This window comes from Exophiala mesophila (assembly GCF_000836275.1).
Source record: "Exophiala mesophila strain CBS 40295 unplaced genomic scaffold supercont1.4, whole genome shotgun sequence".
Lineage (NCBI taxonomy): Eukaryota > Fungi > Ascomycota > Eurotiomycetes > Chaetothyriales > Herpotrichiellaceae > Exophiala > Exophiala mesophila.
In genome coordinates, this window is record NW_015622507.1 from 3457145 (window position 1) to 3484274 (window position 27130).

Below are 27130 nucleotides of genomic sequence, written 5' to 3' on the forward strand. Positions count from 1 at the left end.
CCACTGGACAGTTCGGCCCAAAGTCTATTTCGGCGTCATGCCTGCAGGTGCATACGGAGTGATATGCATACCCTGGCAGCCTGGTACCCGCCCCTCCATTATCGCTTTTCAGAGGAGAAGAAATTGAGGATCATTCTCATGTTGGAGCTCATATTGGAGCTTGGATAGCTATTGGTGCTGTGTTGCTGCTTGGTTATCGAGATGCACGGCTGGTGCTGTCTACTTGGACATGGATAGCTTCATGATTACACCTTGGTATCGGCTCTGGCGGATGACCATTACTCTAGTATCCACCTTTCTCTGGCCCAGTCTGTCCTGGCAAATAAATCGGTGATATTTTTTTGAGTCATGCTACTGCTACTGCATCTGCAGATGCATGCGGGTGGTCTGGGATGCCTTTTCTTTGACCACTGGATCTCTATTGCGTCTGCTGTACCTGCCTACTGTAGGTACTCGCCATGCAATATTCCCCTCTCGCCGAGATCTTTTGGCGAGAAACTTGATTCAGGCGACTCGTTAGTGCGTGGTGGTGTATGAGGTTATGGTCCTCAGAATATCTTGTTTAGTTGGAGGCGACCATGTCAAAGACTCTTGAATGAGAAGATTCAGGTGTAAATAAATATCCAATTGGTAAGTAGTACCACCGTGAGGCTGAATAGCTGTAATGCCCCGAATGTCGGAGCTACTTCCAAAACTAAAGATTATCAATACTATGTAGATGTGTGATGGTGTCGTGCTTCGTGAGCGTCCTCAGACGGGAATCCAGCCCAAACCCTTCCATGTGTTTGTTGATTTTGGACTCCGACCCGAATGATGCTGATTTTTGGTTTTAATGATAATGAGATAATAGATGGAATGCCGCGGTCCTTGTTGTGTCGTACGTTGATTGCTGGCGGTGAGGGTTGTAGTCGTGATGATGACGGTGGTAGTAGTGGTGGCCAAATCAAGAGCCCGAGACTTGGTTCCATTCTCCTCCAGAGCCTTTCTCGCCTTCCTTCATTCCATTGACAACGAGTGGTTTAATGCCAATCGCCCCAAGTCTTGCCACCCTCCTTGGTCACATAGACGGTGATATACTCCTTCTGAGGAGCGGCAGTGATATATGATGTCTTGTAATCAGTCACTGTGGTTGGGACAATCTTCTCCTTGTAGTCGGTGACGGTCTGAGGGAGAGTTAGTATGTTGCATTTTCCTCGTTTGGATTGGGCCGACACTCACAGCAGTCTTGTACTCAGTCTTGTAAATGGTGGTGGGCACGACCTTCTCCTTGTATTCGGTGGTGGTGGCGGTGACCGTCTTGTAGTCGGTCTTATACTCGGTCTTGTACTCGATCTGAGGAACGGGCTTTTCCTGAGTGACGTACACGGTCACTGTCTCCTTGCCCTTCCAGTCATTCCATTGTCTGGGCTGGAGCACCGAGGCGGAAGCCGTGGCGAGGAGAAGAGTGGCGACGGTCAAGTATTGCATGTTGATTGTGTTAACGATTGATATTGGTATCAGTCACAAGGCTGAATGAGAACGAAAGGCTGGAGGAGATTTTTTGGAACGAAGGAAAGATCTTTGTGAGTGAAGAGGCTGTTAATCGTGAGACTGAAGAGAGAAAGGATTCACCAAACCATTCCTTGCCCTCTATCTATATACCTCTCTCTCCTCCTCCATCTCCACCTCTATCTCGCAAATCTTCCGGCGGAATGACCAACCTTCCCAGAATACTTGCACAGCCGGTGGTACGAGAGCTTTCCATGCAATAAGGCCATTGCCCAGACCGTCTTACATTAGTTGACCTTCCACAAGGCCTACCTATCCACACCCTGCCCCTCAGCTGACTTTGCTAACGGTCAAAATAGCCGTCCTAGCGGGATAAGGCCGAGATGGAAGTGATCACCGCTAGTGAGTCTGGAAGAAGGTCTCTGCCAGCATATGCGCCAGAGATCCTGCATCGTGCCACGGCATTCACAGCTGGCACGGCACCGGGTAGTCTGGGTAGTCTGGGGATGACCATCCCGACCCAAACGGTAAAATCATACTACTCCGTATTGTCTACCAGGTGGCCATCCTCGGCGGGGGCAGGACAACAAGTGAGGTCAAGCTTCACAGACTTGGCAGTGTCTTGGCACATGGCAATTATTAGAATCATCTATACTGGAAATGGCGGAAATACAATGCGAAGCTTTTCAATGACATGTATGACTGGTCAGATTGTATATTCGTCCGGGCTTGGCATATCTTGGCTCACACATCCCGCACTGCCTCAGCCATCTTTCTATGGTCAAGTTTCGGGCAGAGTTTCTCATCCGTGGCCAACGCAGTCATCAATTGTTCCAGACAACGATGCTGCCCGTTGTTCGCCACGGCAGGCCTGTTCAGCCTCCCCTGCCTCATTCGCCCACCGCCCTCACTTGCATAATAATTACATTTGTGGTCTTGATTTTTCAGCATCCTCTCAGGCTGTGCCCGCTAGGCATTGTGGTTTTGGACCTGGTATTGTTTTGCCTCGTTCGTCCAGACTCCGGTCTGGTTGGCCCCATCACACTGCCATGCTTGGGGCCAATATTGACCATTTCACCTGCCACTTTTCGGACCTTCGATCGATCGGAGAGACCTAAACAAGAAAAGTCTCCACGTTCTTTGGCTTTTGACCAAAGGATCGTTGCCAAGATGCATGCTTCAAGGTACTTTCTTGGACCGCATACAACCAGCCGCTTGGTTGCCCCACGAATGAGGTATGCCGTGCTTCCCACCTGTAGCCAGTGAGCACCCCATAATGCATCCTCTGATGACATCCCGTGCACATCCAAAGTTACCCGTCCTCGTAATGTTCATCTGGCTGTGATTTTGTCTGTGCCTTGATGGCTGCCACTCAATCTTCGCAGAAGTTTCACCCTCGTGGCATGCTTCTTGGGCCAACTTTGACCGCCAGCCCGGTGAGAAATGGGGCAGCAGTGAATCGGATGGAGCCTTATTGTCCTGTGTTGTTTCTTGAAGCTTAGTGCCCAAACAACTGTCGGAACCATTCCTCAAACGGAGCTCACGGCATACCACGATCCACCCCAGTCACTTCTCTTCCCATGCTGTGTGTCCTTCTATGCCAGGATCGACTCGACATGTCTCAACTCCACCTGGCCACGTTGATCGTTCTCGCCTCCCACTTGTTGACTTCATCCCAGTCTTTGGACCGAGTTGAGTGCTTTGTTGATTTGCCATCCACTGAAATCCACTTCTGCAATGTGATGGAGAGACTTACCCACTTACAACAGAATCCGGCTCGAGGACCCACTGGCCATATTCTGTGTCTTTGAGCTCACCATACTGGCCACCCAGCCGCAATGAGTCTCGATGAACACCGGGCTGGGCATGTTCCAGAGCCATCTTGCCAATTCTCCGGGAACAACCCCAGCCAGAAAGGCTCAAGGTTATAGGAGCCCCATACCATGAGATATAATGTGACCAAGGCGCTGTTGTGATGTGACCTTGACCGCATGTATTTTGCTCTCCATGTGCTCACCATGTCGAGCACTACGGAGTAGGTTGACGAGGTCTTTGAATCCACAAGGCAGATCCAAGGTCACCTGCACGCATCACACAGAGTGGAACTCCCAAGACCTCCACATCTCTCTCACTCGTCGACACCTTGCTCACTCCCAGTGGACCTGCAACCAGCTCAATCCTGTTACATAGGCGACGGTTAGTGTCATCGATTTCACTCACTGGCTAGGAAACGAGGCGAGCGCAGCCTAACCCGATCAGTTCGACGGGGACGTCTGGTCAACCCTCCCGGATGGACTCACACACTTGTGGGCGAGGCTCAAATGCAATCTAGGTGACAGAAGAGACCGGAGAAGCTTGCCATTCTGCATCTCGAGAGCCTCATTGGTGGCCATCTTTCTGTTGTACAACAAACCTCGATATTAAAAATAGGACCAAGAGCCACGGAAAACCCGCAACCTTTCCCTGCAATGATGCAATCACATGGTCATAGGTAATCATTGGATTTGGCCTACGATCCCACAATTGGTCAGATCAATGCTTTCTGTGCTCGAGTGCAACAACAGCTTGGAGAATGCATTGTCGGCAAACCGGATTCACATATTGTGATCCCCATAAAGTCACAACCATTTCTTGATCCTCAGCACCTAGCTTCGGAAGTGATGCATAGAAAGTATCGATGTGTTGGCTCAACGCTGCGGCTGGGCCTGCCCGGAGCGGAGATCTCATCGTCATCGTCTCCGTCGGCATTGTCGTCGTCTAGATTAGCTATCGAGTTGTTCGCATCGCTCGTCCTACCATTGTCAAAATTGAAGACTCTCGTTGTGGACCCACCAACTGCACCGAACTTGACTGCGTAGTTCGGAATGAAGTGATTGTGAACATCATATCCAACATCAATGCGGGATTCAGAACCGCCCTTGGTCATATCGCACCTTCCATACCTGAGAGTAACCCACAATACGCCATGATCAGCAACCAGTCGATGGACCAACTCGTCGTTTGTGAGTCAGAGTCGAGTGCAAGTGCACAGCTGAACGATTTCAACAGTGAACAGATGCGAAATTTCGAATGCTACAATTCACCAAACAAGTATTCGTCTAGAACAAGGGGCAAGAAACAATGGCAACGCAAACACATAGAGCATTCGAAACTTCGGGACAATCCCACTAGAAACCTCAGAGCTCTGTTGCACATGCCGATCTTCTGGGGAGGATGCATTGACACCAGTGGCAAATTGCCGTGCACTCAACATGACTGGCATTGTGATTCTCCAAGAGAGGGTTGCAGAAACACCAATTCCAAGAAGGCACAAGTATGATACCAACAATTTAAGATTTGGTCGACACAATCGTTGAAGTTGTAGACCAAGCCGTGATCATCCTCCTTCCTGCCTGACTGTGGGGCAGACATCGACGGCGGAGTCAGGCAAGTGTAGCGGCATACTCTTGCGATTCTAGTCAAGTATGTACGTCCGTATTTCCGCGAGTTGCTTGTGGCAAAGGGTCGCTTCGGCGGAGACTGTTGCATTGCACCTGCGTGTTGTGCCATTTGAGAATGGGATGCAAAGTGATTCAATCCCCAGTCATGGCTGCCAACTTCTGCATTGTCTCCCGCTGTGCATGCATCGAATATTGCGGGGATTGTATTTGTTAGTCCAGGATTACCTGGATCGGGGTTTATTAGCCTGTTGGCGAGACTTGTCAAATTCTCGAACAATGATTTCGCATCTGACTTCTCCACAGAGGCGTTTCCTTCTTTCGATCGGCAACTTGTCTGCAAACAGAAGTCCACTGGCCCTTTCAACGGCTTCGAGAGGAACCTCAAAGTCGGCCAAGCTCTTTGAGTTGGGTATCTCTGCATTGGGCAGGACAAAAGCGCCGAGGGCCACTTTTCCGATTGGGCTATTTTGAGCTTCCTCAGCATAGATGATCTTATAAAAGTGGGTAGGCACTGCAATATTGGGCGGTGACCCAATTACTTCGTAGGACACTCGCCATTTGCCATCACGATCGTCTCTCTTGGGTAGATATAGAGGACCCGTGATGATTCGAACGCTCGGATACTTGTGTGCCAGATTTCGACAAAAGTCCTCGAAGTGTGCCCAATAATCACGGTTGAAACCTTCGCCAACCTGAGGACACATGTTGCTCAGAACAAAGGTCGAGTCCATGGCCTCTTGAGACCACTTGGCATCGGCTGCGGGAACTTGATGACCTCGATCGTAACCACTCCTAGCATAGTCGGCTAATTTTGCTCGAAAGGCGGGTGGAACAGAAAGATCTTCGTAGAAGACACTGTGTCGGCGTGAACCATTATTCAGAAGAAGTGATTGTGTAGTAAAATGCTCGGCTACCCAGTGAGGGTTCCGTGTAGCTCGATTAAACGAGGAGAGGTGAGAAGGAGTAGACAACGTGTCTGCTACCGGACCAGGAAAGCCATATCTTAAAACACCGGCGGGGTCAACGGGAGTGACTTGTGGAGTGACGAGAGGCTGCGTGGCAACTGCAACAGGAGGCACAGGGACAGAGACTGGACTTGGAACCGGTGGGAGGGTTGATGAGGAGGAAAGAGAAGGCTGCGGCGGTACGGTGGTCGGTGGAAGAGCGTCTTTGCGTGAGCTTGACACAAAAAGGAGGCTGAGAGATGCGCCCAACGCTGCCGATGTGCCGGCGACTAGGGCGAGAGTGGTTTTGGACATGAGTGTGAATTGCTCAATCGTCAGTAGAATTCAGCCATAGGGAGAGATGAAAGGGAGAAGAGAAGATAAAATCTTGAGAATTGCTTGAGTATAGAAAATAGGGAGCCAACAGTAATTTATGTGGTAGACCAATCGGGTGGGGCCGAAGCCCGAGGGGCCCCATCAGGCTGCAGGATCTCCTCTACTTTAGGCGACAACTTTAAACAGGTGCCTGCATGGGCCCAATTAGGTATGCCTACGGAGGAGGGCTCCGGGGGCCCGAAGCGCCCCGAGCCCCCTACTCAAAGGCATCCTCAGGCGCCTCCGTGGCCCCTCGGCCTCCAAGCTTCGTCCGCGGGGCAACAACCCACAGCACTTGTTTGGCGAGGCAAGCGGCAAGGCTCTCGCGTAGCCTCGCTTGTTGACCAATAATCCAGAGCGGATTTGAGGACCATAAAAGGCGCTGAAGTCGCAGTCACTTATCTGGCAGATGTTGGTATCATTGGCAACGCTGCCACAATTGATCGCCACGCCTCTCAAAGGTTCTTTTGTCCGTCCTATCTCTTGCATTCCTTCTGATTGTATCTCTCCTCGCCGCGTCATGAGAGACTGCAGAGTCGAGGACTGCATTTCTAAAGGATTCTCGACACCTATCCTCACCACCCTCTGCCAAAATGGTGCTCGACAATGACACTCGTGGATGGATCATGACATGCATCAGTGGCGTTGGTAAGCAGTGTTTGTTCGCTGCTTGGTCTTTCTCGTGGCGCTGACCTCGCTTAGCATGCATATTTGGAGCCTCCATCATCTGCGTTGATCTTGTGGTCCGTCACATTCCACGATATCGAGATTTCTCTATCAGTGAAAGTGATGTCTTTCTCTCCGCATCCCTAAGTCTCAGCTTTGGAGTTATGGTATTAACCTTACCCTTGATCTATACTGCCTCAGAGGTGATGAGAGCTGACATGTCGTCTAGCTATTTTCGTCACTCTACTCCATGCTTCCGCAGTCCAAAGCCTACCTCGAAGATGCGGGATACTCTCCTCGGGCTGCGTCTTATCTTCTTATCGGTTTATTCCTTGCTGGTGTAGTCGGCATTCAAATCCTGTCCCGAGCCATGCACAGATTTATACCCTCTCACGTTGTTGACTGCGACCACAACCACGAAGATCAAGAGGTGGACCAGAAAGCTCCAGAGGAGATGTCTGACCACGATCCGAACGATGAGCACACCAATGGCCTCCCTATCTGCAAGCGAAACACAATTGGTGGAAAGAACTGTGATGAGGAGACTCCCCTTCTGGCTCGCACTACAAGTTTTGGGGGTTCCCAGCCAGCTGAGACCAGAGATGTTGAAAGAGATGCCGATAACAGCCAATCCTTTGTTACTGCACCCTCGTCACGACGACCTACAATGATTACTCGTACCCTAACACGCACTATTTCTCGCTATGTCGGCACCCACAAGGAAAATTGCGACGAGAGTGGACCCTGCATGGGTTTCTCGGACCCATGTGGTCAGGATTGTTTCAAGGCTGCACAAAGACGGGCAACCATTTTACCTGGGCACGGGGGCCCTTTCATGCGATCTTCGACCTGGCGGTCCCCAGCTGAGGTGCATGTTGAGGCACCTGGTGAAGAGGAGGAGGGTCGCAACGAGAGCAATGATACAACCCTTGCTCGTCACCACACCCATGATAGTATTCAACATCAGACGACGAGGCCCAGGTCCATTACCCACCACCGACATCATCCTGATCATAGTCACAATCATGAGCACCAGCATCCGCATGAAATAGCCCAACGTCGGCTTTCTGAGTATTCGGCCTCTCAAGGTCGTGAACACCATCATCATGTTCCCACCAATGCCTTCATGTCCATTGGCCTACAGACGTCGTTGGCCATCTCTTTACACAAGGCACCCGAAGGCTTTATTACCTATGCTACCAACCATGCAAACCCGACATTGGGCTTTGCTGTCTTCATGGCTCTATTTATTCACAACATTACTGAAGGCTTTGCCATGTCGCTGCCACTATACCTGGCTCTTGGCTCGCGACCCAAAGCCATCGCGTGGTCATCCTTCCTAGGTGGTGCATCTCAGCCTCTTGGCGCCGGAGTCGCCGCCCTCTGGTTCAAGTTGGCCAACAAGAGCAGCCTAGGTGGTCCCACCGAGGCCGTGTATGGGTTCATGTTCGCATGTGTCAGCGGCATTATGTGCTATGTCGGCCTTGGGCTCTTTGCCGAAAGCCTGCAGCTGAGCCACAATAAGCAAACTTGTATTGTTTTTGCGTTCATTGGCATGGCAATTCTGGGAATCAGTTCTGGTCTAACGGCGAAATGATGTTTTGAGCATGGAGTTGCGGATGGTGCATTGGTGCGGTCACGTCACTTCTACCACTGTATGTAGGCCTGCATGGCCTCGGAACCGATGTATAGCAAAAGCCCTCAAGCAGGAGCACCCAGTCAGTAGACAACGTTACTACTCTGCAGTAAGTTGAATATACATGTAGCTTGTAATCTTGCCAGCTTAGAGCGACACCAGCTACACATAGATCTCTCTACAAGACTGAAGACCAATGGTACAAGAGAGAGTACTTGGTGGCCAGGGAGGAGTGCAGAGTACCCGATACTGTGACTAATTGACCTAAGTATCTTTGTATCGTAGGTGATGCCCCAGGCATGGGAGATGTTCAACGTGCTACGGTGAGTCACCTGTGGAGGTAATATGTGGGTTATGACATTCCTTAACACTGTTGTTTTATGATGCCAAGGCCCCTCGGCCCAGCCGCTTTCACATGCAGTCTCCAGATTGGAGTTTGCTATAAACCTTCCACCATTCTTTCAGTTATACATACAGCCGATGCTAGATCCCACCTCTCTGTAACAATGTCTCAAGCTTGCTTGCTTGACTCGAGTCGTCTGTCCTCACTGCTTGAGGAGGCACTGGAATGGAGCGACCATGTCTCTTCACTAATGGTCTCGTCCTTGAATGGGTCCATCCTCGCCTACGCCTACAGAAGTTCTACTCCCTCGATCAAGGCGATGCGAACCCAATCCACGACCATGACTGCTGCGTTTACGGTCGCATCGGAAGACGTTCTTGTGTTTGAAGCACAGAATATGGGAGCAACTTCGGTCATCACCCCCATCGCAGACCACATCCTCCTCGCCGTCACAGGCCCCGAGCCACACGCATGGTCGTCTAAGATCCAACTCAATGGCGAGACGGCGAAGAATGAGAACGGCAACCAAGAAGAAGGAGCGCACACACGGAATCGAGGCCAGAATGGGTTTGCCGACTCAGACGATGAAGAGCAGCAGCAAATTCGCACGGATTTGGAGCTTGTTGGTCAAGAGCTGGCGAATATGCTACGAGAAGAGCTCTCTGCTCTCAAATGGCCCAACGACATTTGAATTAGATGGACGCATTCATGGACGCAGAAGGGCGACCAACTGCCAGCCCGTCAAAAGAAAGCTACCGGGTTAGCTGCCCCCAACGACACTACAACCTGCGACCCCGCCACGTGATGCCACGAACTGGCACGAAGTTCAAATGGCGTCCAGAAACCAATCTGCATTCAAGCCTATGACTGTATGAATGCTGAGCATGCATCCTGCACTATCACCAGGGCAGATAGACTGTGTACGACTTACATACTGGCTGGACGAATCCCGGCTGACGATCTGAATGACGACTGCGCCCGAGACGCGTGGAGCCGCAAACCCCTCTCACCCCCCTAAGTGGCACCCAGACACGGGAGAGGGGGGCTTTGGGGGCTTTCAAGGAAGCCTGAGGGCCGATGGCCCCGCGGTCACTATGCCTAACAATCTTGGCTGATAGCACTGCCGACCCTATCCTTTACCGTCCCGGAAGGCTAAGCGCCCTACGCTGACAACCACTGACGCCATCACCCGCTCCCTGGTGTCCACCCACGACCTCTATTTGAACGCACAGTCTGACTCTTTACCCTGTTGGTCACGCAGTCTCGGTGCAAAAATATGCCGTCCCCAGGAAAGCCTGGGCCCGAGGGGACCCTCCCCAGTTCCTGTGTGCACCCCTCGTTCCTCTCAGACAACTGACGAAAATTAACGCCCTACTTTGCTCCGTAGCGGTGATTCAGAGAAAGCCTCTCGGGTGTTTGCAACGCCAACCTTTGCTTCTCCCTCCACTTATGCAGGCGTGGCAGGCTGCTCGCGAGTCACCATCCACGAAGCCCAACAACCCTACCCTTCTAGATTCCATTTGCCCCAATCATTGCCTTCAACTCAATCGCTACCACGCGGTCCACGAGGGAGGACCAGGGAGCAGGTTACAGTAACATCAAATCTATCTTCCGCGCCGAACACTGTTGACCGTCCACCATCAGTGACCACCCTCACCACCTCCAACATTATCGCAATCACTCGAAGCCACACCCGCTTCCTTTTAGCCTAGCCATCTATCCCTCTTTATCCTTCTCGCTCCTCTCCCCACACATAGACACACTCTCTCTACTGTGCCAGCAGCACGCTGCCTCCCCTTCTTTCAAGCTTAAGAGCGGCACAGGATGTTGTAAGTTTGGATTTGTTCGCCGACAGTGTGCGCCTAATTTGATTAGCAGCTGACATGTACCTGCAGTGCCATCCCACCTCCACCTCGCTATCCTACCAATAGTAGTCTGATCGCAGCCACTCTTGAAACTTCAAACACTCTCACTGTTCGCGAGGGTCCAGAATATACATTTCAGGCTGGTGAAGGTAATCAAGTCATCAAGCCTCATTCCTGCTCCCCTGGCTCAACCTTGTCTTAGGCATCTACAGGCTACGCGATGATCTCCAATTAGCCACTCCTCCTCCACATCCTTCCGAAGCCCCCATCGTCAACCCAAACCCTTTGGCCACGACAGCGTCTCCTCCGACTGCCGGCGTCAAGCTATCCCTCGTCTCGCTGAACCCGAAGCAGATCAATCCCGACTTGTACAAGACCCCCACCGCAACAAGCAGTCTGCTACGATGGAAGACTTTAGGACTGTCCAATACCAAAGAATCCAAAGAGGCCAAAGAGGCTAGGGAATTAAAGGAGGCTAGAGAGAGAGAGCTTGAAAAAGAGTCCAGGTTGTCCATTGAAACGTCGAGCGACTCGAGTAATCCTACGGCTTCTGCCAATGGCAGCAATCGCTCCAACACCGTCAAGGCATTTGGCGAAGGCAACGCTGCACTTTCTCCGGTCATGAGCAGGGATGTCCTCAAGCGCCGCAAGCCGAAAAATAACATCATCAAGAGCAACTCATCTTTTGTCTCTCGAGTCATCCCTCACGAAGGCTTGGCGAAGAAGTTGGCAGAACGCGATCAAGGGGGCTTGTTCGCTTTTGTGAATATTAACCGTGCCTTCCAATGGCTCGATCTTTCGTCCGCCACGAAGGCTGATCCCATGACCAAAATCCTATTTACCAAAGCACACATGATATGTCACGACGTGAACCCAATGAGCAAACACTCAACCCACATCGATGTGGTCATGGGCTCTTCTGCAAGCGACATTATATGGTACGAACCTATGTCGCAGAAATATGCGCGCATCAACAAAAACGGGGCGATCAACAGCAGTGCGGTGGCCAAGGTCAAGTGGATTCCTGGCTCCGAGAACCACTTCCTTGCTGCCCATATGGACGGCACATTGGTGGTGTATGATAAGGAGAAGGAAGATGCACCATTTGTGTCGGAAGAGCTTGTGGATGAAGCCATCAGTATAGAAGACGAGGACCACTGGACACTCGTCATCACAAAGAGTGTCAATTCTGCGAACCAGAAAGCCAATCCAGTTGCGTGCTGGAAGATTTCCAACCAGAGCATCACAGACTTTGCCTTTTCGCCAGATAGCAAACATTTGGCCGTGGTTGGCGACGATGGTTATCTCCGTGTGATTGATTATCTTCAAGAAAGGTGAGTCGAAAGTTTCGAGTCCGAATGCGGGATGTCAAGGCTGACTTATTTCGGCACAGGCTTACAGACATGTATCCGTCGTACTATGGCGGCTTCACTTGTGTGTGCTGGTCTCCCGACGGCAAATACATCTTGACAGGAGGACAAGATGACCTGGTGACCATTTGGTCTCTCGCAGAGCGTCGCATCATTGCCCGATGCCATGGGCACGACTCCTGGGTTACTGCGGTCGCTTTTGATCCTTGGCGCTGTGACGAAACTACGTATCGGTTCGGGAGTGTTGGCAATGATTGCAAGCTGTCTCTGTGGGATTTTAGCGTGGGCATGCTCCACAGACCCAAAGCGGTATGCAAAGAGTTTCGTTGTTTGGAACACTTGTCTCTAACCTGGACATAGGCTGCGACGAGAACAAGGGGAAGTATCTCTGCACAATCTGTGTCACTCCAGAGACAGCGGACCGAAAGCACCAGCGTCGTCAACCGCATACGATCAGACTCGAATCGAACAGGGGTGCAAAGCATCCAAGCTGAGATTATTGACGAGTCCGAGTTTATCAACCACCCTGTGGAATCGAGGGCGCGCACTGCTCAACTTCCACCAGTTATGGTGAGTCTCCTGGAGAATGCTGAAGCATATTTCTGCGTTGCTAACACTGGATAATAGTCGAAAAAGATTGATGATCATCCGTTAAGTGGCCTTGCATTCGAGCAAGATTGTATTATCACTACCTGTGCCGAAGGTAAGCGAGGCAGTATTTTCTTGGGGATAAAATGAGTGAGAGAAAGCACTATACTTACATATTTCATACAGGCCACATGCGCACCTGGGATCGACCTCGGGAAAATGTTAACAGCAGCCAAGTCAATCTTTCGGAGTCCTCTAAAAGTTAAAGTTGTGCAAAGATGGTGTACCATCTGTGTTGATTTAGTCACGGACCAAGCTCGCCTTGCCTCGCCTCTGCGAACGGGTCATTGATATTTACCATGTTTTGGACATGCAGCAGGACCACTCGCATGGTCGATGAAAGAGAAATGGCAGGCACCACATAAACATCGCGAGCCAGAATACGTGTGATTGCCTGGGTTGCGCAAACAATACCCAGCCGTCACAGAGGAAGGAAATTATCGACACTGGAAGTTGTACTCTGATGTTCGCGATTTGTCCTCCACTCTGACGGTGACGACAACTCTCAAGGTGCACACCTTGAGAGTTGTCTCAGGGTCGGCTCGTTGCGGCATAAGTTCTCACACACCAAGCTCATATCTCATTGCCATTGGCCGGCTTTGGAAACTGGAGATGAATAGCGATATTCGTCAGATGGTTTGTAACGTTGGTATGTCTTGGATATGACCTGCTGTTAATGCAAGGCAACTATTTTGAAGCACCTTAACAATGACTGAGGGGAACATTTCTATGCGGTCAAAAGGATCATCGCACGACTCAGAGACCTGTGCATGGCGATTGTTAAATATCAATGCAGACGAGGACAAGGCTCTGTCGGACTCCAGCACTTCAAGAGACAGGAGGACTCGGGAATGTATCTACCTACCAATGGACATACAGTAACTGTGTATCATGGATGCCATAATATGCCAAACAGTGGTCCCTTTGGATAGCGTTCAGAATTGCCGAGAGCCGCGGGCGGCCCCAGCCTAAAGGGTCTCGAGGACTGTTTAGCGGCTTCCCCGGGCCAGGTACAGTTCGCCAACCACTAAGCAAAAGCATGAAATTCTGTGGTTACATCAAGGTGACATTCATATACTTGGTTCAGTAGTAGCATGGCCTGATATTAATCATGTAGAAGAGAAAGGGGGCATTGTATTAACCACAACCGAATAGGCAGATGCAGGGAGCGGTCTGAGATGAATGGGCTGTTTGTCTCCCTCATGGTCTGATTATCACATACATACTACAGTCAGTCACGGGGTGGGGTGCAGGACTGAGAATATCGAGCCATGGAAGAGTCGGCACCGAAAACCAGACTGGTCTGTGTACATTGAGGGCGTTGAGGAGCCGAATACCCGTGGGATGCAGGTGACAAAAGGTTGTGTCGAAAGACCGAGTGTTTGGCCAAGGCGAGGCATCTTTCCAGAATGAGGCTAGAGGGGATAGGGAGGGCGGTAGGTGGGTTGGAAATACACAGAGAGAGAGCAGAGGGTGCCATGGAAGTTGGAAGTAGAAGTCGTTCGGAGATGGAGATGCGTGGGCCTATGTGTCGGCGTATGCATCAGCTGCAACTTAACAAGCCGAATTACAACTAGTCATGCAAGCCAAATATGCATTCGAACGCCACGGATCTCCTGGCTCTTGACAGATGAGGAGGTGATCAAGTAATAGCTTGCCTTTGGTAAAATAAGTTAGACAGCGAAAGTACAGGGCATACGAGGCAGAAAAGACGCAGGGCGCAGTTCAGGCGAATACGTGGATGTGGATGGATGTGGTGGATGCCTTTCGCGAGAAACGAGAAACGAGAACGAAGTCATCGTCGGTTTGTCAGGCGTGGGAGGATTAGATACTAGTAGTAGGTACCTAGTACCTAACACTTACCTAGGTCATAAGAACTGGATGAAGCTAGGGTTCGCTTGGATCTGAATAGGCACGATAGGTGAATAAGGTTGTTATTCAGACGGTGGCTGATCATGTCACTTGGATCTGGATAATGACAAACTGCACCTACCAAAAACTGTACTTAGACTGCCGATACCCGCGGGGAGACCAGAAAGGCAGGACTGAAAGGGGTCGCCTTGGGGTTTACTACCTACCTAGGTACCTAGGTACCTACCTAGGCAGCGACAATAGTTAAAAACCACTACTGAGGAGCTCCGGTGTCCGAGGCCCAAGCGCCTGATAGTTATTATTCTTGCCCTGCATTGTCATTTCTCACCACTAATCCTGGACTTGGACTGGCATCGAGGGCCAAACTACCAGTTGAAAGCCCTTGGGGGGCCATAAAACAGTTCAGGCGGAAGTTGGGGTACCGTGGGTGATCCGTACATGGGTAGGCGTACTCGTAGGCATGCCAAATGCCCCCCCATGCTCCGGGGGCTGGTTCCTTTGTCCAATGTGGATTGATGCCTTGACAGGCTTCTCAGCTCGGGAACGCCGCTTCTCTCGTAACCAGAATGCGACTCGCCCGTGACGACATGGAAACGATCGACAACCTGTTTCATGACAGGTCGAACGGATAGATGCACGTCCAAGGGATCCAGGAGCGACGGAATGCAAGGCAAGAAAAGGACCGCCATCTGCCCGTTTGCCCGTCTACGTACAGATTCATTCTGCGAGTGACCGATGAATCGAGTTTGCTTTTTTTGGTCGGCACCCCTGGCCATGAATGACTGCTGATGCTCGTTACCTTTGTTCCTGGCTCATCAAGAAGATCACCGAATAACACATGGTCTGTTTATGTGGTTTGAGGGGATGACTGCAATCGTAGACTTTTTTGTTGCTGCGACTCTCCGTCCGTCACCTCTATCTATCCATTCATAAAATTTCCAAGGCCACTGCTCTGCTTCTTCACTAGAAACATTGCTGTCGATTCGATTTCGTCGCCGTCACGGTACTCGCCATCTGGCCTGGGCAGAACCACGATCCACAGAGGCTAGATTCACTTTATTTGCAACCTCGACCGACACCAGATCCAAATCACAAAGGCACGTGCCGAGATTGCAGTGGACGTCGTCGCAGACTCACCGCACAACCCAGAACCACAAGTTAAGACATTTCGCAGTCCTCGACGTCACATATGCAAGACCAACGATAGGGGTGCAGTGTCCAGAATCACGACAGGTTCCAACTACGAGTACGAGTATATTGCTGTGCGATAAGGACCCGCGAGAGATTCCTGAGGCTGTATCCACCTATTGTGACAGTGTCCACCGACCCGTGGACCCAAGTTCCCTCGATTCACCATCGGGCAAAACCGCGAGCTCGGCCGGCGAACCGTGCCACATATTGAATTGGAGGATTGATCGCCGACAATATTGACTTGTCCAGGCTATACAGATTGTACCTGTCCTGAGTATATTAAATATTGTACTCGGGCGGCGGGTGAAAGCCTAGGTGCCCAGACACCCCGCCACTTGTCCGGCAGACAAGCTCGACAAGCAAGACAAGTCACTCATGTCTCTGGCCACAAGCAATGACGGGCATCAGTTCCGGCCCAGAAGAACAGAATCGAGATTATCCAGTCTCAAGGCTACAGCACACCAAGAAGATCATCAAATCCACGATCGGATCGAATGCAGACAATGTATTGCGACTCCACCCCAAGGCACGCTTCCCAGAAGCACGATAACCCAGCATGAGAACAATCACCAACATGTGGCTGCTGGTACTGGTGCTGGTGGTGACGCGAGTGGGGGTTGTCCGCACATTTCCCACCCACGCCTGGCGCAGCGGGACCAACACATCGTGGTTTCGAAACACAATCCCAATGCACATGAGATCCAATTGTCAGCATCAATTCCAGCGCCTGAAGTTCAACTTCAACTTCAGGCTCAACACAGAGTAACATCCTCGGCATTATCAACGGTCATATATTCATCATCTGAGGGAATTTTGTCACCCCAAGAAGAGCTTGGCCGCCAGGAACCAAATCCAGACGCAGAACAAGCACGAGCACGTCAGCATCTCGGTGGGTTTGGCTTCGGGCGCCAGCAGGGATCTCTAAGCGTACGCTTAGGCGTGGGACCCACCACCGATTATCCAACGTTAGCCACACCCGACCGCCTCGGCCTGGGTTCGTTAGCGCCAACCAAACCAGAGGCACCTGAGGCTGTGACGTTGGGTTGTTCTACAGGGGCCGAGAGGGCGAAAGGGCCCGATAGTGCAACGTCTGACCGTCAGTGCCACCATCCTGGCCCTTCTGAGCCCAGGGTGTCGCGGGCCAGTCGGGAGCCCGAGAGGCCTGAGTGTGCGCCTGAAGCAGAACGTGTGCCGGCGCCCGTCTTGGGAGAGTCGGCACCACCAAGCCCTCCGACTACCAACACTACCAGCACTCCCACTCCCACTCCAACTCGCAGTCTCCCCTCCTCCCACCCAGGATCAGGATTAGGATCAGTGCCTGTGCCTGTGCCTACACCACGAGCCCTGGCGCCCTCGCCTCTCTCTGCAGGGCTGACAGCAAACGTGGATAATATCCGAAACCCCTCGACGGCAAATGTGACGAATGTTGCTGTGCCGGTGGATCAACGTCTGATAACAAGTCGAGTGAGTTTTCCCATTTGCCCATTTGCAATTCCTATCATTTTATTATCATATCAACCCACTTGCGAACACCCACTTCCCACCACCCACTTCAGCCCAGCAAACTCCCCTTCTGTCCATGCCTCCGAGCTAGGAAGCCTTTGGCCCATCCGCCAAATCTTTGGTCGATTAAGCCTTTTTTCTACCCACTTTGGGACCCATCCATCGTCCCCTCCCAAGCACCTACCACCTAATCACCGTTCCATTTTCATCGCATTGGTGTTTCCGTGCCTTATCCTTTCCTTGTCTCTCTTACTCAAATCCATCATTCTTTTCCACTCGACTGCGTCTCTGAGATTTCCTCGCCGAGCCCAAGTAGTCTCTATCTTTTCCCGGGTCCAGCTGCAAGCCCACTCTCACTCTTCCATCGTCCGGCATCCGGCCCCGCCAACCAGAACAGTCTCCTGCGGCCTCGTACCTCTTACGTGGTATATCGACTCTCAGGTACATGCTCCAGCCATCTCAGCCAGCATCAATCACGGGTCCACTTTCGGCTTCTGATTAGCCCTGCCGTTCTTCGCTCCGTCATGTCGTTTTGATTGTTGCCATTCATGTCATCCTTCCCTATCGGCCTCCCCTGCGGTTGCATCCTTCATTCGCTCCACACAAATTCTTTTGTCTACTTACCATTCTTCTCGAACTTCTTTCATGAACACATGCCAGACTTCTTCCCACCTTCCAATCGTCATTCACCTTGCTGACGCTCATCGCATATCTAGCTTAAGCCAATTCTTCGCCGATCGCGCAAGCACTCTCCCTCAGAGTGCCAACATGAGCCTGCCTTACGTTCCACTTTGACTACCCGCCCTTCCCGAAGTTCTTCCAACTCGTCTATAGCAGATCGACATCTGCTCAAGACCACTCCTCCATCCAAATCTTCAGCCATGGCCCTCAAATTCTTGACCTCCCACAGTTCGCACTCTGGGTCTAGCAGCAGTGTCAAGTATTTCGACATTAGACTCGACAATGATTATATCGTGTTCAGAGGCAGTGAGGATGAGGCTTCCAGTGCCGAACTATCCGGCTCCGTTGTTCTGTGCCTGACTGATATCCTCAACATTGCTCAAATCCACTTGACCCTCAGCGGCATTGTCCACATGTCGTAAGTTCCCCCAAACCTACATGCTCTTTCATCTGTCACAGCAACACCACTAAAACCCCGCCCACAGATACCAGGCCTCCTCCTCTTCATCCATGTCTGGACGCCGTACGAACTCCAAGGAAAAGACCTTTTTTGAAAAGAATTGGACATTCCGAGACCCAGGCAAAGGAAAGACAGAAATGCTCTGCCCCGACAACTACGAGTGGCCCTTCTCCTGTATTCTCGAAGGCGGTCTTCCTGAGAGTGTCGAGGGCCTTAAAGACGCCTGGGTGATATATAGACTCAAGGCCGAGGTCGTGAGGAAAAGAGGTCGTGACATCGTCGTCCGCAAACCTCTGCGGGTTGTCCGCACTCTTGATGCCAGTGCCTTGGAGTTGGCTCATGCTATGGTACGCACGTGACAACCCCATTTATATTTCGTCTAGTATGCTAACATAAACCAGTCTGTGGAGAATATCTGGCCCAACAAGATCGAATATTCCATCAGCATTCCAAACAAAGCTGTGGCCTTTGGCTCTTTCGTCCAAGTCGATTTTAAATTGATTCCACTCCTCAAAGGCCTCGTCATTGGCAATGTTTCCACTCAGGTCAAGGAAGAACAAGAATTTGTTGTCGATCCAGAATGGGGCGTATCGGCCGTTGGTGGTGGCCAAATCAAACAGGACCGAGTCATTGTTGCCGATTTGCATAGAATCAATGTCGAAGATGAGCAGATCCTCGATGAGACCGCGGAAGGCTTCGAGTTTTCACGATATCTCGAATTGCCAAAGAGTTTGAATCATTGTCTACAAGACTGCAACACCAAAGGCATCAAAGTCCGGCACAAGGTCAAGTTCAATGTTCAACTCCATAACCCCGACGGCCACATCTCCGAGCTTCGTGCCAATTTGCCTGTCTCACTCTACATCTCTCCCAGCCTCCCTATCAATGAAAACAATGATTTGGTCGACCAAACTCCACAGGCGAGCAGGGCCGCCATTGCCAATGATCTCGCCAACGCGGCACCCCCGGTATATGGCAAACACACTCTCGATACGTTGTACTCGGACATAGATGGTTATCGGACTCCGGGGACAGCTCTGTCAACTCCGGGAACACCCTATCTCCACAGCCGACATGCTTCGTCCGACAATTTGGCAAGTCTTGCCGCTATTACCAACGGAAATTATGTGTCTCCCGTTGCTCTTCAGAATAGGCTTCAAGATCTGCGGGTGGGCTTTGTTTCAGGTTCGTTGGAGGACGACCACAATATTCCCATGGGGCTTGAGAATGGTCAACGAAGCCAATCACAAGAAGATTATTTTGTTCCTCATGAATCTTCGAACGGCAGTGCAAATACGAGGTTCAGCCCGTATGATGCGAGTCGATCGGGGGGACAAAGCGGGACCCCGAGCCAGCCAGGCAGCAACCTTATGTCCAGGAGAACATCAGAGGAGGAGGATGGTACTTTCTCCGGTGCCAGGACTCCCTTCCCTCAATATGACCACATGGAAGACCTCAACTTGATCAAAATTCCGTCTTATACAACAGCGGTCAAGACACCGGCCCCGAGGACGCAGCGAAGCTCGAGTACACTGCCTACGTACGATGCCAGCGTACGCGAGCCAAGTCCGCCCACTCTCATGGAACCACCAACCGCCCACATCCGCAACTCTCCGCGGCTACCGGGCAGCCTGGCAAACAGCCCTCCCGATTCGCTGATGAATGGTTCAAGAATAGCTGCATCGCATCGAACTGTCAGCTCAATCCAGGATGACGAACGTCGGTTGAGGCTGATGCAGCAAAGAGGACGCTAGGGGCTGATCGAATGGGGAAATTCGAAAGTCATTTGCAAATGCATGGGAATACAACAAGAGCAGCAGTTTTGAGCATTGATATGGCGTTGAAAGTCGAAATGATACCCACGAGAGGCAAGAGAAGCCTCGATGACGAATTGAATTGTGACTTGACAAGATCAACTTTGGACAGGCGCATGGGAGGTTGATTGGATTGGATCAGAGAGTATTGTCCATTTTCGAACTAACGACTCACCACTTTTATTTCGCGGCGCTTGTGTGAGTGGAATGGGAAGGGAGGGGAACAACGGGTTTGAGGGTCTTCTGGTCCGAGAGGGGTGCGTGGCAACAAGACCGGTTCTTTTGAATATGAGGATATGAAAGCTGTGAGACATGGAGGGGGGATGGTTTTGAGAGATTCAATGCCCGGTGTTTCTTTCAATGTCCTTTTTCACCTCAACAATGGACATGGACGCTTTATACTGTACATGACACAGAAATGACATAGATGCATGATATGATGCCAACGAACAAGACTCAGAATCGGCATCTCTGTCAAATCACTTTCGTTTCTCTGCATACATAAGTATTTATGGACTTTTCTTCAAGTAATTGACTCACTCTAAGCAGACACAAAGGGAGATATCAGGTTTAAGTCGAGCAGCTACTTATTATATCCAAGTGTCAATGCAATCATGCACCAACAAAGTGTCACGTGACATCTATAGGCACATATCAGAAGATAGATGCTCATGGGACCCAGTATGCTCATCCTCGTTCTCATACTCGTTCTCATGCTAGTGCTACCAGTTACAACCTTTCTCAGCCAAAAGTCTACGAAAATCGTCCCTCATGGCCTCCACCACAATGCGCAATCCTTTCTGTCTCTCAAGTGTATTTCCTCCAATTCCGCCAGCATTGGCCTTATCTCTATCTTTATCCTTATCCTTGTCACTGGATTTTCCTATCCCAGCACCTCCGTCTGACACGACACGAATATTATCGCCACGAGCCTCATTATCACCGAACTGGACCAACTTCGTGCCATCGACATCGGTGGCACTGTTCTGCACCACGTCAGGACTAGCTGCACTCTTGGGTGTGCCGGACGGCGTCAAGGGTGTAATTGCCGTGGCGTCGAGTAAAGCCTGCCAACGCGCAAGATATGCGCCTGGTCCAGGGGATGTGGATTCGACTAGTGCCGGTGAACCAGAGCTAGAATTGTGACCGTGACCGTGACCGTGACCGTGACCGTGACCGTTTTTGCCGGTGATACTCATCTCTGAAGCCGAGGATGTGATAGAATTAATGAAATTGGCAAATTGATGGCTGTTAGCATTATTAGACAAACCTCCCGGCCCAGGACTAGATGACCGTGACGACGGACGACTAGTCGCTGCAGACGAAGAGAAGATCTTTGCAATAGCGGGGGTTTTGGACGGAGGTGATTTTAATACGTGTGCCAGTCGTGCCGCTGATTGTTGATGCATCTTTTGTAGGAATTCACTGTGTGTGTCGAGTACGGGAATGATTTGCTGGCGTTTCTCCTCGGTCAAGGACTCGAACATGCGGTGGAGTGATGGGGTTAGTGACCCGGCTCCCTTTTCGGTGACCATGGGGTCGTCGGCTTTGATGGTGGGATGGTCGTCCATGTCGCGTTTGAATTGTGTCGCGGCGTATTTGGCCCACTCGACGTACCAGCCGGTTAGTTCTTTGTCGTTTTTGCAGCATTGGTGTAGGAATACGTGACATGATCGTTGGTGTTTGCGGAGGAGTTGTACGAAGTCCCCGACGGTGGGTACGGGTGCTGATGATGATGATGATGATGTTCCTTTGTCGGTGCTGGGGATTCGGCCTAGTTTTATCAGATCCTTCAGGAAATATTCAAAGTCGCCCAGAGTTGCAGAGAGGTCGATAGCCTTGTGCGCTCTTCGGATTACGGGCTCGTATGCATCTACTAGTTGTCGTACTGACAGTGTCAGATGATCTGGTGTTCCGTGGCAAAGGACTTTGATTAGTTGTCTCCGGTCGCGGATCGAGAGTTGGACTGAAAGATATTCGAGAAACTGTTTATGCTGTGCTTCGCTGATTTCGCTGGTTATGTTGTGACGCTTGAGAATGCTTACTACGATTGAACTCGAATGCGTTTGACTGTCTTTGCGGATCTGGTCCTGCTCGTGTTGTGGCTTGTGCGTATATTCTTTGAGGATCGAGAGCTGGTGTTTGGCTGTTTTGGATAGCTCGGCTTCGATCTTGGTGCTTCGGGAATGTAGATCTTTAATGTCCCAGTGAAGAACTGTAGATATGATTCTGGAAATAGAGTGTTAGTCAGATGAGATGTGCAACAATGTTATGTTGCATGAATGAGTATTTGCGGGGAAGGGCTTGTACGTTTGCATGAGATTCATCCCTTCGTCTTGATGTTGGGTCAGTCCCATCCAGTTAGTCACGCTGGCGACACTAACTTTGGCCAATCCGACCTTGACCATAGCTTGGATCATCGACGCAACATTTCCGATTCGTAGTGTTTGCTTTAGTACCATATATGGAACCAATTTGTTGGCATTGTCAATCAATTTCAGGAGATATTGACCCTTTGGCGATAAAATCAGTGTATAGTGCATGAATGACGCTAGGCTTGACAGTGGAGGCATGTCGTTAGCATGGGTAGTACAAATATAGGGGGCCAAGATGGGGGAAACCGGCACTCACTTCACGAGGACATATTCATGCAGCGCCTTGCTCAGAGGTTCATGATCATCCAGATTGTCTGTTTCAGCGGTCTTTGCAACTAGGTCTTCCAATACATTTCCATAGATAGCTCCATTCATGAAATCCCGGAACGCCCGGCTAAGATCTTCAGCATTGGTAACATCGTATTTGGGATTCTGGCACGTGGACTGAGGAAATCCACCATAAGTGCCTCGTACGGGATACTCGATCAAGGCTGAAACAGCCGTAGCCAAGGTCTTTCGAATGCCAATGACACCCTTGTCATAGCTCTCTGAAAGATTGGCCTTTTCCAAATGATCGATGATGTCCCTACACTGGACCTTCCAGAAGTTGGTCGGCACGTCCTTCAACCCTGGCAAGGTCAATAGGAACTTGGAGACCAGAATCTGGAGAGCTGGCGACGTCGACGGCTTGTTGGCCTCTGCGGTAAATGGAGGGCCATAGTGTGCAAGGCTGCCAGGACGTCGGAACTCCCGGATTTCTGCATATGTATCATAATGCGTCAAGATGTCGAAGAGAGCTGCACTCTGCACGGGCGAAAGAGGGGGTTCGCTCATGTTTTGTTGTCAGTGCCAGCCATTAACCAGACAAGTCGAGTCGAGGTGAGCTTGGTTCGGGAGTTTCTGACTCAGGTCATGGCAGACATGGATTGTCTGGAGTTGTACCACAGTCGACCGACATTGGAAGTCCCTTGTGGCTGTGGCAGTGAAATGCCGTCCAGATTTTGATATGACGTACCAAGGGATGAAGAATTACTGGACGGCATGAATTAGTGCATGGATTAGTGGTGATGACATTAGAGCTATTTTAGGTTTGTGGAAAATGGTTTATGAGCGCGCTAATTTAGACGCTAGTGCATTTTAGCCGACTACGTCTCTGGTCACGTGTTACTTCATCTCGAAAGATATCAACGACAGTTCTATCCGAGCTACCACCCATTAATATGGCATCTCCAATTAATTCTTCCAATATACAAGACCTCGGGATTCGAATTCCAGAAGAACGAAGTCGCCATTCTAGCCGCAGATCCCCCCAATATGACTGGCGGGAGTACGCATCCACCGACTATCTTGTCCAGCAACAAAGTGGGGATACCTCCGTTGCACTCCAACTCTTGGAACAACAGTGGGATATGACCTATGCAGAGAGACAAGAAGAAGAAGTCTTCCAAGCATTGATGCCACTCTGACGCAAGCATTTCTCTCCCGCCACGTCCTCCCCAAGAGGCATCTATCGCAGTTTCATACTCAACCACGCCGACTCTCCCAGTCCAGTACTGACCTGGATAATGTCGACCACTAAATGGCATACACATTTCGCAGGACGGCGATATGAGCTCTAGACAGAAATCGAATCGCCGGGGAACCCCCAACCAGGCAGTGACCATCTCCGCTCCGCTGCTTGGCTCACTGGGCGATACCGGCATGTTCGACGAATCACTTACCTAGGTAACCTCAGGGGGTATATGGGGATAGATATGGAGATTTCTCCGCACGCAATCTATATGATTCTCGGCCCATAATACACCGGTCTTTATCGGCATCGTCATACCGACCGGGAATGGTTGTCTTAAAATCATACCATAGCGCAATACCTACGAATCAATCCAGTGCCACCTCATCTGACAAAGTCTTGTCAAACAGGTAGGTTTGCATGCCAAGCTCCTCCGTGGGGACCTTCTCGCACATCGCCGACTCTTCTCCAGCCCTTCAGATGGTTGCTGATCGTCAATGATCATTTCATTTTTGGTCAAAACATGGATCTCGACGTGGGGATGCACCGCCATTTCGACATGTCTCTTGGCACCATCACGACCATTCTAGGAGGACAAGACTTGAGGGGAAACAAGGACCACATGCTTCCTATCTATTGCCGACCTATTTCTCCAAAGAGAGTGCTCTCCGAGGTCCAACCACGGTTGGAAGCCCAAGATACGATGTATATAGTCCCCATGGGTCATCTCTGGTGAGCAAGCCAGCTATCTTTATCCTAATCATCTCAATCCCATCGACTTGGAAAGGGCAGAACTTTACCAACCATGCCAGCAAACGCCGACAGAAAGCATTCGGACAAGGATGGCGCTGATGGTGAGCTAGTGAGCCCACAGACATCCCAAATATCCCACCTGGAAGAAAAAGGCCAGAACATACCCGTCGTGGACAATACCGATCAAGATGACGAGTTCAGCTATACCGAGCAACGGAAGATTGTCCATCGCATCGATCGCCGGCTGATTATTGTTTTGGGTCTGATGTATTGTGTGTCGCTGATCGATCGAGGAAACATGCCCAATGCCGCGATCGCTGGTATGCATGATGACCTGGGTACCAATATTGGTTATCGCTATGTAAGTGTCAAGTCACGATCCTAGTCCTGCTTGAGCGCCGACGTTGGAGATTCTAATGCCCAGTCGATCGGCAGTCTATCGCCACTCTCGTCTTCTTCGCAACATATACTTTGTTTCAACCTCCTGCCACCGTAGTCACTCGCAAGTTGGGTCCGAGGAACTTTTTACCCGCTCTTTGTGTCGCATGGGGTGTCGTCATGGTAATATACCCAACTCTTGTTATGCTTTAGTTAAGGAGAGGTATTGACCAGGCATCTATCTAGATTGGATTTGGCTTTATCCAAGATTGGGTCGTCTTGATCCCCCTTCGCTTACTGCTTGGTCTTTTCGAAGCTGGCTTTTTTCCAGGTCAGTTAATTCTCCATCACATATGATGTGTCTAGACCGATTACTGACCGTGGCCACGAATAGGTTGTTTCTATCTGATCTCGACATACTATACACGATTTGACATGCAGAAGCGATATGCATGCTTCTACCTGGTCGGCACGCTCTGCAATGGATTGTCTGGTGTGTTGGCATATGGATTGCAACAGATGGTGAGTGAGCGAGATTATGACGAGGCAACCTAAGCAACAAACAACCAACTAACAACAAGCTTGTACCACCATGCAGGACGGTCTAGCAAACTACCGTGGCTGGAGATGGATCTTCATCATCGAAGGGATCTTGACCGTGATTGCCGGCTGCATCGGCTACATCTACGTGGTTGATTTCCCAGACCAAATCGCCAAGAAGCCAGCATGGGGATTTCTTAGTGTCAAGGAGGCCGAATTCCTCCTCCGGCGTATCAATCGAGATCGTAACGATGCCGATCCAGAACCGTTTAGCCTAAAGGTATATGTTGCAGGCGGTAAAGATTGGAAGGTTTGGTCATTCGCTTTGGTCTTCTTGTAACCCCCCCCCCCCCCCCGCCCTTGATATCTATATCAAAATGTCAACTGACAGGTCAATTCCATACAGTTGTCTCACCACTTCAGCATATGCCATATCCTTCTTCCTACCAATCATTCTCCGTGAGAACATGGGCTTTAACATCAGCGAAGCGCAGTATCTGTCGGCACCTCCATATGGACTGGCATGTATTGTGATGTATACAATGGCCTGGGTAGGCGACAGATACCGAATTCGAGGACCCTTGCTCTTTGTGAACTGTCTATTTGGTCTCATCGGCGCACCACTATTGGTGAGTTTCAATCCCTCATCCCCTCCTTGAAAATTGACCAGAGGCATTGATATCGTCTTCTTCTTTCTACTTTACACAGGGCTGGGCCACTCAACCAGGCGTACGATACTTTGGAACATTCCTCATCTGCGCGAGTGCACAAGGCGGAATTCCCACCTGTATGGCATACCAAGCCACCAATGTACGAGGGCATTGGAAACGGGCATTTTCCTCGGCGACGTTGATCGGCGCCGGGGGAGTCGGTGGGGTGGCTGGTTCTTTGATCTTTCGATCAGTGGACCGTCCTCATTACCGGCCTGGCGTCTATGGTTGTATTGCATGCAATGTCCTGGTGGTTATTCTCGTCGTGGTCAACAGCATCTATTTCCGTCATGAGAATAAAAAGGCTGATCGTGGTGAGAAGATCCTTGAGGGGGATCCGAATTTCAGATATACTATCTGATTTAATAACGATGACGGCGATCGCGGGCGCGGACGCGGACGCGGAACAGGGTTGCGTCGACGTGGGTATGGGTATGAGTATGTCTGGGACACATGAGTCTCTTTTTTATTCTCATAGTAGAGTGTATGCATTTTACACTATGAAATTGCCCACCGTTATTAGATTACATACATATACACCCCAACCGGCTATTACAATAACGCACTC

The 27130-nt window shown here is 50.6% G+C and overlaps 9 protein-coding genes across 11 annotated transcripts; 5 read left to right on the forward strand and 4 right to left on the reverse strand.

Moving 5' to 3' along the window:
• Nucleotides 1-787: 787 nt before the first annotated feature.
• Nucleotides 788-1572, reverse strand: PV10_06344 (uncharacterized protein). The gene is made up of 2 exons (XM_016371132.1): nucleotides 1219-1572; nucleotides 788-1163 (listed from the first exon to the last, which is right to left on the reverse strand). The coding sequence occupies exons 1-2, from the start codon at nucleotides 1465-1467 to the stop codon at nucleotides 1020-1022; spliced, it is 393 nt and encodes a 130-aa protein (XP_016223425.1). The 5' UTR covers nucleotides 1468-1572; the 3' UTR covers nucleotides 788-1019.
• A 2554-nt stretch (nucleotides 1573-4126) lies between these two features.
• On the reverse strand, nucleotides 4127-4414 carry PV10_06345 (uncharacterized protein; the record flags this gene model as incomplete). The annotated part of the gene is made up of 1 exon (XM_016371133.1): nucleotides 4127-4414. The coding sequence occupies one exon, from the start codon at nucleotides 4412-4414 to the stop codon at nucleotides 4127-4129; it is 288 nt and encodes a 95-aa protein (XP_016223426.1).
• Nucleotides 4415-5149: 735 nt separating this feature from the next.
• Nucleotides 5150-6187, reverse strand: PV10_06346 (uncharacterized protein; the record flags this gene model as incomplete). The annotated part of the gene is made up of 1 exon (XM_016371134.1): nucleotides 5150-6187. One exon carries the CDS (start codon nucleotides 6185-6187, stop codon nucleotides 5150-5152), a length of 1038 nt encoding a protein of 345 aa, XP_016223427.1.
• Nucleotides 6188-6662: 475 nt separating this feature from the next.
• PV10_06347 lies at nucleotides 6663-8840 on the forward strand. Of its 2 annotated transcripts, XM_016371135.1 has the most exons (3): nucleotides 6663-6895; nucleotides 6950-7080; nucleotides 7143-8840. In XM_016371135.1, the coding sequence occupies exons 1-3, from the start codon at nucleotides 6841-6843 to the stop codon at nucleotides 8508-8510; spliced, it is 1554 nt and encodes a 517-aa protein (XP_016223428.1). In that variant the 5' UTR covers nucleotides 6663-6840; the 3' UTR covers nucleotides 8511-8840. The 2 variants fall into 2 exon arrangements, with proteins under 2 accessions (XP_016223428.1, XP_016223429.1); XM_016371136.1 differs by having other exon boundaries at nucleotides 6950-8840.
• Nucleotides 8841-9055: 215 nt separating this feature from the next.
• On the forward strand, nucleotides 9056-9583 carry PV10_06348 (uncharacterized protein; the record flags this gene model as incomplete). The annotated part of the gene is made up of 1 exon (XM_016371137.1): nucleotides 9056-9583. The coding sequence occupies one exon, from the start codon at nucleotides 9056-9058 to the stop codon at nucleotides 9581-9583; it is 528 nt and encodes a 175-aa protein (XP_016223430.1).
• Nucleotides 9584-10716: 1133 nt separating this feature from the next.
• Nucleotides 10717-12981, forward strand: PV10_06349 (uncharacterized protein; the record flags this gene model as incomplete). Its single annotated transcript, XM_016371138.1, has 7 exons — nucleotides 10717-10721; nucleotides 10788-10906; nucleotides 10960-12091; nucleotides 12151-12436; nucleotides 12488-12697; nucleotides 12755-12830; nucleotides 12902-12981. The coding sequence occupies 7 exons, from the start codon at nucleotides 10717-10719 to the stop codon at nucleotides 12979-12981; spliced, it is 1908 nt and encodes a 635-aa protein (XP_016223431.1).
• A 2378-nt stretch (nucleotides 12982-15359) lies between these two features.
• Nucleotides 15360-20861, forward strand: PV10_06350. 2 transcript variants are annotated; one of them, XM_016371139.1, is made up of 4 exons: nucleotides 15360-17782; nucleotides 18058-18440; nucleotides 18508-18829; nucleotides 18884-20861. In XM_016371139.1, the coding sequence occupies exons 1-4, from the start codon at nucleotides 16214-16216 to the stop codon at nucleotides 20234-20236; spliced, it is 3627 nt and encodes a 1208-aa protein (XP_016223432.1). In that variant the 5' UTR covers nucleotides 15360-16213; the 3' UTR covers nucleotides 20237-20861. The 2 variants fall into 2 exon arrangements, with proteins under 2 accessions (XP_016223432.1, XP_016223433.1); XM_016371140.1 differs by having other exon boundaries at nucleotides 15360-17302.
• A 113-nt stretch (nucleotides 20862-20974) lies between these two features.
• Nucleotides 20975-23682, reverse strand: PV10_06351 (uncharacterized protein). Its single transcript, XM_016371141.1, has 3 exons — nucleotides 22928-23682; nucleotides 22607-22852; nucleotides 20975-22525 (listed from the first exon to the last, which is right to left on the reverse strand). Exons 1-3 carry the CDS (start codon nucleotides 23503-23505, stop codon nucleotides 21019-21021), a joined length of 2331 nt encoding a protein of 776 aa, XP_016223434.1. The 5' UTR covers nucleotides 23506-23682; the 3' UTR covers nucleotides 20975-21018.
• Nucleotides 23683-24908: 1226 nt separating this feature from the next.
• On the forward strand, nucleotides 24909-26923 carry PV10_06352 (uncharacterized protein; the record flags this gene model as incomplete). Its single annotated transcript, XM_016371142.1, has 7 exons — nucleotides 24909-25295; nucleotides 25370-25495; nucleotides 25559-25643; nucleotides 25707-25834; nucleotides 25911-26188; nucleotides 26259-26481; nucleotides 26561-26923. The coding sequence occupies exons 1-7, from the start codon at nucleotides 24987-24989 to the stop codon at nucleotides 26921-26923; spliced, it is 1512 nt and encodes a 503-aa protein (XP_016223435.1). The 5' UTR covers nucleotides 24909-24986.
• Nucleotides 26924-27130: the final 207 nt, after the last annotated feature.

Excerpts from the sequence above, each read along its gene's own strand:
- PV10_06344 (XM_016371132.1), bottom strand. The coding sequence starts at position 1,467 with ATGCAATACTTGACCGTCGCCACTCTTCTCCTCGCCACGGCTTCCGCC. Across the intron at positions 1,164-1,218 it reads AGACTGAGTACAAGACTGCT|ACCGTCACCGACTACAAGGA; the intron begins GTGAGTGTCGGC and ends ACTCTCCCTCAG.
- PV10_06347 (XM_016371135.1), top strand. The coding sequence starts at position 6,841 with ATGGTGCTCGACAATGACACTCGTGGATGGATCATGACATGCATCAGT. Across the intron at positions 6,896-6,949 it reads GACATGCATCAGTGGCGTTG|CATGCATATTTGGAGCCTCC; the intron begins GTAAGCAGTGTT and ends GACCTCGCTTAG. Across the intron at positions 7,081-7,142 it reads GTCTCAGCTTTGGAGTTATG|CTATTTTCGTCACTCTACTC; the intron begins GTATTAACCTTA and ends CATGTCGTCTAG.
- PV10_06350 (XM_016371139.1), top strand. The coding sequence starts at position 16,214 with ATGTCTCTGGCCACAAGCAATGACGGGCATCAGTTCCGGCCCAGAAGA. Across the intron at positions 17,783-18,057 it reads CGTGGTATATCGACTCTCAG|CTTAAGCCAATTCTTCGCCG; the intron begins GTACATGCTCCA and ends TCGCATATCTAG. Across the intron at positions 18,441-18,507 it reads AGCGGCATTGTCCACATGTC|ATACCAGGCCTCCTCCTCTT; the intron begins GTAAGTTCCCCC and ends CCCCGCCCACAG.
- PV10_06351 (XM_016371141.1), bottom strand. The coding sequence starts at position 23,505 with ATGAGCGAACCCCCTCTTTCGCCCGTGCAGAGTGCAGCTCTCTTCGAC. Across the intron at positions 22,853-22,927 it reads CATGAATATGTCCTCGTGAA|CCTAGCGTCATTCATGCACT; the intron begins GTGAGTGCCGGT and ends TCCACTGTCAAG. Across the intron at positions 22,526-22,606 it reads GGGATGAATCTCATGCAAAC|AATCATATCTACAGTTCTTC; the intron begins GTACAAGCCCTT and ends CTCTATTTCCAG.